General features: G+C 38.9%; 1 protein-coding gene across 5 annotated transcripts in view; it reads right to left on the bottom strand.

Annotated features, from left to right (window-relative positions):
- The window catches only part of igf2bp2a (insulin-like growth factor 2 mRNA binding protein 2a), a 64311-nt gene that overhangs the window by 20930 nt on the left and 30163 nt on the right, over positions 1–13218 (bottom strand). For all 5 annotated transcript variants that reach the window (XM_074695409.1, XM_074695410.1, XM_074695411.1 and 2 more), the window contains 5 exons: positions 12347–12395; positions 8103–8154; positions 6230–6293; positions 2287–2574; positions 2000–2134 (listed from right to left, as the gene is read on the bottom strand). In XM_074695409.1, coding sequence (XP_074551510.1) covers positions 2000–2134; positions 2287–2574; positions 6230–6293; positions 8103–8154; positions 12347–12395 — 588 coding nt within the window. The remainder of the gene's footprint in view (positions 1–1999; positions 2135–2286; positions 2575–6229; positions 6294–8102; positions 8155–12346; positions 12396–13218) is intronic.

Below are 13218 nucleotides of genomic sequence, written 5' to 3'. Positions count from 1 at the left end.
GATAGACTACTAATAAACTACTAACAGACAAACTGGTAAGGGCATGTAGTGGGTGGCTGCTGGTGTAATTCACTGGTTGAAAGAAGAAGAAGAAGAAGAAGAAGAAGAAGAAGAAGAAGAAGAAGAAGAAGAAGAAGGAGAAGAAGAAATCAGAATAAGAAGAGGCAGAAGAAGAAGATGAAAAAGAAGAAGATGAAGAAGAAGAAAAAGAAGAGGAGGAAAGGGAACAAGAAGAAGAAGAAAAGAAGAAGGAGGAAAAAAGTAAAGCAAGAAGAAGAAGAAGACAAAGAAAAAAAAGAAGAAGAAGGAAGCAGTTGTTGGCAAAATAATTTAACAATTTAATAATTGACAGTTTTCAGTAATAAACTTGAATTTTTCTTCAGAACTAAAGAATTAAAATTTATGGATTTAGCTAAGTCTAAAACTGCTCAGTTAATGTTAAAAGCACAGAACAGATTTCTTTTAAGGAATTTATTGAGATTTTTACCCAGGCAGACATGGGGAGTATAATTTGCAGGGAGAATTGAATTTAAAAAAACTTCAGTCCAGACAACTCTGAAAAGCATGTGCATCTCAGTTTGTTTGGTATCACTATGGAACAGCCTGGATATCAGTGTTAAAATGTGCAGCACCACAAGAAGCTTCACATCCTGTTACAAACAGGTGTTAATTGAGTAGTACAGAGAACAAAAACTGAATCAGGAGATCAAAATGTGGGAATGTAAGTGTGTTTGTTTGTTTTTTTTCCCTCCATTTGTTTGAGGGCATGTACATTTTAACATTATGTGTTAAACACATCACAAGGTTTCAACCGCTTCTTGTGAAGATGTGAGGGTTGAAATATTCCTCTTTTTTTTTTACTCTGTGTACAAGATATTTCTGGACTATACAACGATGTGGTGTAGTAGGTAGAGGCAGATTCATGTAAGCTTTTAGCTTCCTCCTGACCCTTCTCAAACATTTTAGGTATGTTGATCTTTTTTATTTGGTTGTTGCTTTCACTGATATAAAAGACTGAATTATCTTAACAACTTTGCTCTTTATGCAAGAAACTGTGTGTATTTTACTACTTTCCATTTGTAAATGTTTGAGGTTAAATAAAAATCAAATCAAACCAAAAGAAGCTCTGCTGTCTTGAAGGCCACGTGGATTTAGTACAATTTGGAATTTGCCCACAAGATATCCCTAAAATTTTCCATTTCTCACACTTTACTTATAATAATAATGTTAAAAAGACAACTTCTTGAACATATCTTCTGTAAAAGCTGTGTATCTGTGGCTAAAAGGCTCATTTACTAAAGAAGAATTTGCACATTATCATCTATAACTGTGTTTTTTTTTCACATATTGATTAAAAAGGTGTTTCTCTGAGCTTTGTGTGAGACTTAGTTTTATATTTTTGCAGCAAAAGGTGTTTGGAAACTTCCAAACCGGTCTTAATGATCTTGTAGTGTGTAAACTGAAAAATAAGATTCTTAGGCCAAATTGGACACTGGGCACCAGAAGAAAACAACAACATAAAATGAACAATGTTTTTCCAAGCAGAAACTTTAAAATGTTGGAGGAAAACAACAAAACTTCACAGACCATCAGAGACTACCTCATAATGCTCTTTCATGACTCAACACACCGAAATTTGAAGACAAACCCTGGTGTCATGTGTTAAAGATAGGTGCAGGTGATCAGATTTAGCAGAAGCTCAGAGTTTTAAAGGTGTAGTGTCTTGTTAAAACTGTCAAGTCCAATTAGAAGTGTTGGCCTTGTTTTCTAAATACTAAGCTGCGATCACATGTTAGCCTACGTGAGTGCATTGTGTGCTCTGTGTTTACTGTGTTAGTGGTCCATGCCAGAGAATACACAGTGAGATTAAAAGGTGTGCAGGCAGGTTAAAGGATAAGATTACAGCTCTGCAGACATTATGGCTAATCCCGCAGCGGGACAGAATGCACGTCCAAATGTGTTCGAGGAAACGTCGTTGTATGTGGAAATGAGGACTCACGTATTGGTCTCACTGGCCTCCTTGAGCATGATCTCCAGGATCATGCGACAGGCAGCAGAGCAGCCCTCGGGGGTTGAGTGGATGGTGATGGGCTTTTCTGCTGCACCTGTGTTTTCCTTCCGATGAATGTCCACCCTGAAGGGAAGAGAAACAGACCACGTCTCAGATAATCAGCTATAATCACAGTCGTTTCAGCTCGAGAACACTGACTTAACCAAAAAGTAAAATCAGAGTGGAGCTGTTTGAAAAGCCCAGACAAAAAGGCGACTTCCTCCCCAGCAGCTTACTTGGACTGCGTCTGTTTGGTGACATTCTTGATGGTGTAGCCCTCCTTCCCGATGATGGCTCCCACATACTGAGCAGGCACGAGGATGCGCAGGGGGAGGTCGTTTTGTCTGCTGCGTGGACAGTACTCTCCAGAAGGCCCGGGCTGTGGGGGGCCCTGGTCCCGGGACGACCGACCCCCCCGCCGCGTGCGAGGAGCTTGGTCTGGTGGAGCGGCATCCATGTCCATAATATACGACACCTTGAAGGAGTAGTCGCCAAACTGGTGTCCTGTTAGCTTCTCGAAGGCCCTGCAGGGGGAGAACCAGGGAGAGACGATCAAACCACTGGTGTAGGGTAAATAAAACCAAATGTCGTTATAGAGACTTACTCACAGTTTATACAAAAAAACAACATGTTGAAAAGTTACACTTTACAAACAGTGCTTGAGATTTACCTACATATGTTCTTTTTTTCCTCAAACTAATTTTGACATAGACTTGGCTTTTTTTTTACATCCACTATCAAGTGAAATATGTTGATATTTACCATTTATTTCACAAATACAATGTAGTTTAACATGTTTCATGTAAAACCTTTTTTGTTTAAGGTTAGTCTTAGGTATATGAAACAAATCATGTCAGGATCAGGAACTGATCCTATGACCCATGTGATGAAGACCAGAGCCTTGAATTGCCTGCTCTACCGACTGACAACCCAGACTGTTCCACGTAGTTGGACGTCTCCACAACAAATGAAGCCAATCATCGGTAGAGGTGAGTATTGACGATACGATACGCATCACAGTACTTGGGTCACGATACGCCAATACCACAATATTGCGATATCCTTCACAGTTAACTATTTGATTGAAAACGTTTCAATTTTATTGTGTTTGAAATAATGAAAGTCAGATGCAGTGTTTCATACAAACACTTAACTTGAAAACATAAAGTTTGTCACTTAAACTACTGCGACGTTAAACTAAAGTTTAAAAAAAAATGTTTGTGTAAAAGATGTAGTCAGTTGGTGAAACTGATAAATGTCACTTGGTGTAACCAATGTTACTCAAATAAAATAATAATAATATTGCACAAAACATGACTATGGTTATTATTTTATCAGTCTACTACACTGTAAAAATTAAACTTCAAATGATTTTAAACTAACTGACCCAAGAACAGAGAGAAATTACTGATGTTTACAGTATCAAAACCCATATCATCGAGTTCAGGAATAAAATATTTTTTAATATACTTTGACATTATATTTATTACACTTTTTATGGGTAACATACAGCAGAGTATCTCTTTGGCGCCATCTACTGCAGTGGAGGACATATTGTGCTTCCAACTCACCTAAAAAAAATATTTTTATTTTAACAAAAATATCAATATTAAGAGTTGAAATATCAATATTTTTTCACAGGTCAAAGTTTTAGGATACATTGCAGTATTGATTCTTATTCCCGCCTCTAATTGTTGGTAGGGGCCATATTGGAAATGCTGACTCAAGAAGCGGGCTTTAAACCTCCTTACTTATAGCTATATGTCACAAGACCTGAATAAACTTGTGGTCTTAATCAGCTGTTTTCTGAACCAAGCTGTTAACATGTTTTAAATGCTAAAACAGTCATTTTTTTTACTTGGTGTCGATGTGGTTTCTGGTCTCTCTACAGCCAGCAGACCACCAACTAACTGCAACTTTTAGCACTTCTGCATATGTTCCTTTTTTTAAACCAGATGTTGCCCCTTGGTTTTTACTAGGGCTGTCAAAATTAAAGCATTAATCAAAAATGTAACTCAATTGACTCATCTGCTGCACAGAATGACTCAAAATCCCTGAAATGTTGCTGGCAATGCAATTTGGACAGTTTGTCCAAGTGGATTAGAGTACAAAAAATAAATAAAGAATAGTCCACTATTACAAAGTTTTACACACACTCTGCAGGAAGGAGTTTTCTTTTCTGCTTCAAGGCTTCAGTAAGTCTACCTTAGACAAATGGACACAGTTGCAAAGTGGATAGCAACAAACTCAAGACCCATTATTATCGTCGAGGACACGGTCTTTACAAAGGTTTTGCAAGTTGTCTCTCAAGATGCATTGTACAAGGTTCCATCATGAGGCACAAATGGGTTTTTTTTGTTAACACGAAGCATTAAAGTTGTTTAATAAAAAAGTTAAGTGTAAAAATATTTCTTTCCTTCTTGAGTCTGTTTGCTCATGCAAAAAGAAACACAATTAATATCCACAGCAGCCATGTGATTTATGGGGCGCTGATTGTAAAGCTGCACACGCTACAAATAACAACATTTCTCCACATTTAGCTCCAAAAAATCACTTTTTCTGCAGATTTAAAGAAATATTTGTGAAATATATTTTTCAAATATTATACATAAATGTTGAATGTTATTTATAAATGTTATAAATAATTTTCCTGATTCTAAATATTTAGCTACCTTTCTAAACATTTAGTTTCATTCTGAATATTTAGCTAAGACTGAATATTTATCAAAGATATACAAATCTTTTGCAAAGATAAGATAAGATAAGATAAGATAAAAATACTTTATTCATCCCCGAAGGGAAATTCATGTTGTTTGGATGTAGCTCATCTTCCAAATATTAAAGAATTAAAGACTCTGATTTCTAAACATTTAGATTTTAGATTATTCTGGATATTTAGTCCAGATTTCTAAATCTTAAGCTTAAATTTCTAAATCTTGGGCAAAGATTTCTGAATATTTAGCTAACATGCAAATCCAGACTCACGCCCACGGGAAGAACCAAAATAAAAGTTGGAGAAAGCGATCCATCCAAACGTGTTTTGAGAAAATCAGACACAGTCGGCTAAATCAGCACAGAAAATAAACATACCAAGTGCTGTGATAGCTCTGTGGAAGATCCTGTGGCCGCCATCAAAGTAGTGGAGCTTGACATTCTCAAAACCACTTTCTCGAACTTTTAGTTTGGTACCACTCAGTAGGCGGGAGTGTGAATTGCTAAATATTTAGAAATCATGGCTGAATGTTTAGAAATTGTACCTCAAGATATAAAAATCTTGACATCACATTTAGAAATCTTAGCAAAAATTTGCAAAAGATTTATACATCTTGCCTGGATATTTAGAAAAAATTGCAAATATTTAGAAATCTTTGCTTAAGATTTAGAAATGTTGCTTGATATTTAGAAATCTTGACTAAATATTCAGAAACCTTGGTAAACATTTAGAAATCTTTGCTCAATATTATTGAATCTTTGATAAATATTTATTCCGAGCTGAATATTTGGAATGAAACTAAATGTTTAGAAACAGAACAATCATTTATAGTATTTATAAATAACATTTAAAATTTAGATAAAACTTAAAAAAATTATATATATTATTTGACAAATAAATTTCACACATATTTCTCTAATCTGCAGAAAAAGTGGTGTTTCAGAGCTAAATGTGGAGAAATTTTTGCAGTGTGTGCAACTTTATAATCAGCGCCCCATAGTAATTTATCTGATTCATTCATTTTCATTTTAATCATCTGACAGCACTAGTTTTTCACATTTTTCTTTTTCAAATCAATAAATTTAAAAATCTTAAATGTCAATGAGGAAACCCAAGCAGACATCTTGGTTCATGTAGCTCACACTGTCAGCTCACAGCATGTTTTTACACTGTTTAAGAGGAATATAAAGAAGTATTTCCTCATTAAGCTAGTGGCATAGGTGTCTTAGCATCCTTGAACAAACTTCTGTGGGTGTCGCCGTGTTTGATTAGAGACAGAATGTTCAAAGTCTTAAGTTTCAGCTGGTTTTTCAGGTTTTGGCGATCTGTCCCCACTCTGACCCCCGAGTATATACTGTTCAACCCTCCAGGAACACACAAGGTACACAGCTAACACAGCTGGTTTCTCTGTACATTAAAGTGAGTAAATCACAGGCACAGGTCATCGTATGTTTCAAGATCCTTACTCTTTAGCTTCTTCCTTGCTTGAGTACGTGACATTCACCACCGCTGTTTCTGTATCAGTGTTCACTGTAAGACAAGACAGAGAGACAGAAAAGAGTTGAGATAGAGTAAACAAACTTTGGAGCCACTTTCACATGAGCACATAGCAGGACTCTGTTGTTGCTGTAGGTGATAGAGACACGCGTCTAGATTCCTGTGGCGACCTGGAGCTGCTTGTCTGTACGAATCCATTACAGCTATCACCGCACTGGCTTCCCTCCTGACCTGCTGCTGCCTCTACAGACAGGAGATGCTAAACACAATAACCTCTTGACAGCTTGCAAAATAATACGAGTGTTGTTTCATTAGAGGGGTACATAACCAGCGTGGGTTCATGTCACCTTTTATTTGTGTTCCAGGTTTTAAAGTGTAAATGTTAGTGGAGAGGGAAACAATGACAAGAACAGCAAGAGAAACAAAGTCCAGCATGTCTTATTGATGAACAGCCTCATGCTCTGTGAAGGCCGACATCAGAAGACACGGAGCCGTCTTTGCTTGGTCACCGATAAATCTCTGTGTAACCGCCAAATGTCAAAATGATGAATCAACAAAGAAGCCACTGCTCTTTGTTTTGAGGGAATGGCGCCAAAGACTGCACAATGTGAACAAACAGATGCTCCAATAAAGTCAGATAAATAAATGTAATGAAGAAAAATAAAGCAAAGCAGAGTCTCAAGTGTGGTTAGCATAGTAAAGGATTTCCAGACTCTTGAGTCTACATCTGGACTGGAAGGGTTAAAAGCAACGAGAGCACCCAGCTGGCTCAGAGAGGACGAGTGGGCAGACCCTGGCGTGGTTCCCGGTGCTCACAGCCAGCTCCGCCCCGCCCCGCCCCACCCTGCCCCGTCACCGGCAGCCTCCAGCATGCCACACATGAACATGGGACCCCTCCAAAAACCTCACCCCGTAACCAGAGCGCGCAGACAGACGCAGGCTGTGAAAACTGACAGAAAGTTGGACAGTGACACACGGCGAGCGAAGGGACAGACACACACGTAAGGCGTATTTCTGGAATCTCAGCGTGCTTTCAACTTCCAAAGAGGAATGACGGAGGAAGAGGAGGGAACGCTGTACCAGTTTCTGTACCGGGAAGGATTAAGCAGGCTGTTTTAGGGCAGGCAGCGTCTGGGGAACTCAGAGTGGAGTAATTTCTCTGCTGGGTTCTCTTTTAGCACCTGTCATGACTACAGTGGGTGGTAGTTTGTCTTGGCTGGTTTGACACACTCAGAGGGAGACGGTGTATGTGTGTGTTTGTTCCTCTCTGTGCGTGCAGGTCTTTTAATCGTGCATGTGTGTGTAGTTGGGAAAAACACTCCTTGAGATAGCTCTACAGAGACTCCGCAGCAAACGCACACACATCAGACAAAAGGCTCACCACAGGCGCCTTCAGTGTCCTTTAAATACCACGACGCAGCTCCCTGAGTCTACACACACACACACACACACAGACTACTACTGGATACCTGCCATGTGTGCCCACTTCAATCCATACGCTGAAGCAGAGGGGGGGACACGCACAGAGCTGATTATAGATGCAGCATGAAGTTCAAACGCTGCTCTCGACGGGTCAAACTTATAAAGCTGGTATCCACACGTACACAGAGAGGAGATGATAAAGCCTGATTTATGAGCAGAGATGGGTTATGTTTAGATAATGAGTGTGTGGGATGATGATGGTAAAGGGGAAGTCAAGTCACACTGGGTGACTTGACTCACTGGGAGGTCCTCATGTGTCTGAGTGTGTGTGTGTCGCCAAACAGACACGTGCGTTTAACAGTGAGAGGAGGATGGTGACGTTGGGTTGTGCAGTGAGTGAGGAGGAGATGAGTTCTGTACCTTGTTCCACGTTTTCCACAGTACCATACTGAGCTAGAAGGCTGTCCAAAACCTGAGGGAGAGACCAGAGCAGGGGTCAGACACACAGCTACAGACGCAAAATCACACACACATGCACACACACATGCAGAGAGCAGAGAGCAGGGGTAAACACGTAACTTTTTAGCCTCATTTTAAATCCTTATCGACATTTACATCCAAGTAAAAACTCTTTAAAGGCCCTTTTTGTAATCTATAACTGAAATTTCTCCGATAATGACCAGAAGATGATTTAAAACACAGGAAACTAAACTGTGTTGGATGATTAGTGTTTTCAGCCTTTTCCAAAAGTTGTTGATGAATGAGCTTTAAATGATAACAGAGAGTTTCAGTTATGATAAGAGGAACTGACCAAGGCACAGTCAGAGCTTTTACTGCTCAACGTTATTACTCTGCTTTTTTATTAATCATCATGCTTCTAATACTGGATTCTGATTGGTCGAATCTAAAGATGGGCATTTTAAGCAAAAAAGCTGTTGGATATTTGCACGTAACTATTCAAAGTTTATTCGAAGATTGTCAAACAGTCTATCTCCATTCATTATGACAGTTTGTTGCCGTGGTTAAGTTAAAAACTATCTGTTTTATTTTGAAAGTCATAGGGCATTTTAGATTTTCTGTGCACAGCTTCCTGTCTTGCTGCTTTTTCTGAAATTGATACACGACAGCTTCAGCATCCTGCATAAAACTGTGATCTGCCACATGAACTATTTGATGTGTTTTATGTTAATAACTATTTGACCCCACAGATGGCAATGGTATGATAAGTGGAGGCTCGTACGGGATCTACAAAAGAAGTTTTGGAGTTTACATTAGTTCTAAACTGGCAAGAGCTGTTGGAATAATGTGTCGGGTCAAGCACATGCTGAATGAGAGAGCATTACTACTCCTGTATTGTTCACTGGTACTACCATATTTAATGTATTGTGTGGAGGTGTGGGGAAACACCTACAAAAGCACCCAACAGAAGATACGCACATTACAAAAAAAAGCAATAAGAATCAAGCACAAAGTGAGTTACAATGATCACACCAATCAGCTTTTTTTAAGTCAAAAATGTTAAAATTTATGGATCTGGTAAAACTAAAAACTGCACAGATTATTTACAAAGCTAAACATAAATTACAACCTGGTAACTTAAATAAATGGTTAATGGAAAGGGGGGGAGGGTATGATTTAAGAAGGGGGTTGTACAATTTTAAGCTACTGATTATCCACTTTACCCTAAGAAGTATGTGCATTTCTGTCTGTGGGGTGAAATTAAGTAAGGAACATATTTTGGTTAATTTAGAGGGAGAGTAAGTGGGGGTAGGACATGATAAGCTTTTGCTTCTTCCTACTCCTTTTCGGACATGTTGGATGTTTTATTTAGTAGTTATAAGCAACTGTGGTATGTTGTATCCCTAATTTGACTGTTTTTGTTTTCAACTGTTTTCTTTGTCCGAAATGAACTGAAACTGAAACTGAGTTTTGTATTTGTAAATGGTAAGTTCATTGTGTCCTATGGTAAGTTGGATGCATGTGATCTAGCCTTCTCAGTGGTTAAAGCTTCCTCAGTTTAATAAGGGGAGTGTTCAGCTGAACTGTTGTCAGTTCTTCCTTCGGGCCCCTCATTTATTATTTTGTCTTTCTTGTGTTTAGGGCTGACTCTGGGCGAAAAAATCAAAAATCAGAAATCATTGCCCATCCCCAGTTAAAACGCAGTGACAATGGCTAATAACTCTCAACAACAAAAGTGGCAACAGAAGCGACCTGATCACACGTCACACGAAAAAAAAATCAATCAGAGGAAAGACGTCTGACCAAAGGCGTCAGTTTGTTTGGAAAGTGTGTAGGGGGCAATAACTATTAGCATAAAGTGATCTTTGGGAGGTGCTGGGGACAGTGACTAAAACAGGTTTTACTTAAGGTAAGGATACTATAAAATACACCTGTGTCATCAGCCTATTTTATGCTTTATCAGAGGAAAAGGCGACCAACCGAAACTCTCTTGAAATGTGGCTAGAGATGGACAGATCCTGATCCTGGTATCAGTGGAAAGGTGCTCTTGGGTACTTGATTTGGAATTATACCTCTGATGCACTTTCTTTGTATTTTTGCTGCTTCTAGTGAACTACAGGATAAAAGTTTACAGTTGATGAGTTACTTATGTACATTCTGAAAAACTGCTTTTACCAAACTGTCAGTAAACATTTAAATATTTTATAGTTTGAATTAAGGATGGGTACCAAATTAGGTACTTTTACAGGTACCGACCGAATCCCGTCAAAAGTACCGGGTATCGATTCATGTAAAATCAAAAGGTACCATGTTTAGGCACCTAAATGCATCCTTGTGACTTTGGGGAGTGGAAGAGTAGGTGATTTTCCATGCTGGATATGAACACAGCATTGCAAGGTTATATATTGAAGGATAAATATGTTAAATTGAAAATAATCTATACTTAATTATTAAACAAACTGATATATTTTACCACATAAACACAAAAAAGTACAGAAAATTGGTACCTTTGAGTACCAGTACCGATTGCCAGGTACCGGGCATCAGTACCGTATTGTTTCAAGTGTGAAAGGTACCCATCCCTAGTTTGAATACATATCACCTTCAGTAATTCCATATATTCATTTTTCGCTTTTACCCAAAACATCACCAGTCTTATCACACAGTTGATTATGCAGGTTGTAATTGAACGCTGGTATTGGAATGGTATGGGTCAATACCAAAATGCCCAATTATCGGTATCTGGACCTGGAAAGTGTTGGTGCATCCCTAAACTTGGCACAAAGTTTTTTTCTTTTTCTTTTATTTATTTATTTATCTTTTTTTTTTTTTTTATTTGCGGAGGTCTGCTTTGTCTCTTTGAAACTCTCTAGCATGTAGATGGTGCATTCAGAAGCATCTGAAATTTCTATACTCCTGAAAATAACCAGGTTTACAATGACTTACACATTAAGGATTTGCATGTGGTGGGGATAAAATAACCCCTCCACCCCTCTCTAACCTGACGCCTATGAGTCTTACCTTTTTTTTTTTTTTTTTTTTTACACCGACTGTTGACACTGTGGTAAAAATGGTAGTTTTTTCATCTCAGGCTGGTCTTGAAAGTTCATAGTTTAAACAAATAACAGAAAACACTTCTCTGCATGCCAAACTGTTCTCCTCTCGGGGGCAGAGCATACCTTGCCTAACCCAGCTGATATGAGTTCAAGCCTAGACCGGGGTCCTGGTCTTGTTTTCTTCCATCTTACAGTACACTATTCATCTGTTTACTGGGTTTAAGTTGTTGGAGGCAGCCAAAGGTTATGTAGATGTATCAGTGTTGTCACATGTACATAGCCTGAATTGAATTGGTTGGGTTGTTATTTGAGGTGATCTGCCGGCTCCATCTTCAGGCTGTGGTGACTTATCATTAGAGGCAGTAAGGGGAGGAGTTTCTTCCTGAAGAACGTGTTAAACTCAAATTCACAAACTGAAATATTCATCTGTGACATAACTGTTGTTTTCAAAACAACTGGAGTAAAACTGTTCCTGCTCAAATAAATGTGTCAGTTTCTAAGAAGTCATTAAAAAATGACTTGTGATTATGTAATAAGTCTTCATATTTGAGCGCCTCTGATGCTCAACAGTCTAATTTAAGGATACGACTGTTATTGCCTTTCAAGCCACAACCTTCCACTCCTGAATACCTTGTTCATGAGTTAAATCTTCAGATCAATACTCTGCTGTTTATTCCCTTAGACTTTGAAATGCTGATTTAATAAAACTGATTAAAAATTCTGGCTTTGAAGGAGTAATGTTGATCTTTTTCGTTTCTTGACGGTCTGTGAAGTTGTGAGTTTTGGAGGAGTGTCCCGTAAATTGGGCAAAAACCCAGAGGACGAGCAGAGCTGGCAAGCTTGACGACAGAGACGCTCACACAGAGAGAGGCGACTCGGACTCCAGCGAGGCTACAGATGTTGACACACAGACACAGTGTCATCCAAACAGCAACAAACACTGACGCAGACACGCACAGCACAGACACACACATAAACACATCCACACAAAGCCCTCGGACTACAGAGAAATACTGTGTAAAGGCTGGTGACTCATTGTCGGGAAGCTGGTTTATGTGCTACCTGGTGCTTCGACTGGGCTTCAGCTGTCTCACACACACACACACACTCACACACACACACACTCTCACACAAAGACAAACAACTGACCTCCCACTGTAGATGAGGGGGAATGTTCCGGATCTGGATCTTCCGACTCCTGCAGAGATGAGAGACACAGACGGGGTGGATTTAACGGACCTGAACCACACACTCACACACACACTTGAGACTTACAGTGTGTTTACAGGAAAGTCAGACTTCACTCACACATGCGATATAGTGAGGACATTTTGCCTGAGCAGCTGAGAGGAGATGTTTGAATGAGGAGGCCAGAAATGCGGAGTCAGATCTACGCTGAATCTGATTTAACATTCAGTGTCATCTTAACTTCCCACATCGCCCACAGCTCATTAGACGGCAGCAGGAGTGGAGACGCTGTAGTTGTAGAGCTGAAGGAAATGTAGGTGTGTAGGAGAAGACAGCTAGTGTCTCTCAGTAACACCCTCCTACGAGTGCTATTCTTACTACTCTCACTATGAGACTACACGGGATATAAAAAGATGAGAATGAGCTGATTTGGACGAAAATTGATGAGTTCAAAAAACAGGAAACCATTCTGCACCTTCCTGCACATACAGTAAAAATATATGCTATTAAATCATTTAAAGAAGCTACTAAAATCACATAGATGTCATAATATTAACCAAAAGGTCTTTATTTCAGCTATGTTGCAACATAAATGTGCTTCCCTATCCCCTGTGATGCAATCTGAACATTATTGGGTGTTTTTTAATACCATTTTATTTTATTTTCAGTTCCTTTTTGATGTAGTTGTCACTTAACCACCCCACTCAAATGGGTCTTTATTCTGAAAACCTTAGTGAACATTATAGTTTTTCGGGCTTCGACTATACTACATCTTTTCCATGGGAAAAAAAAAATCTTGAAAAAAAAAGTTTCAAAGCCTTTTGAGACACTTA

Source organism: Halichoeres trimaculatus, unplaced genomic scaffold (assembly GCF_033239565.1).
Source record: "Halichoeres trimaculatus isolate MK-OKI-2021-1 unplaced genomic scaffold, fHalTri1.1 fHalTri1_scaffold_19, whole genome shotgun sequence".
Classification (NCBI taxonomy): Eukaryota; Metazoa; Chordata; class Actinopteri; order Labriformes; family Labridae; genus Halichoeres; species Halichoeres trimaculatus.
The sequence above is the reverse complement of the archived record's forward strand: the minus strand, read 5'-3'. Positions and strand labels throughout refer to the sequence as shown.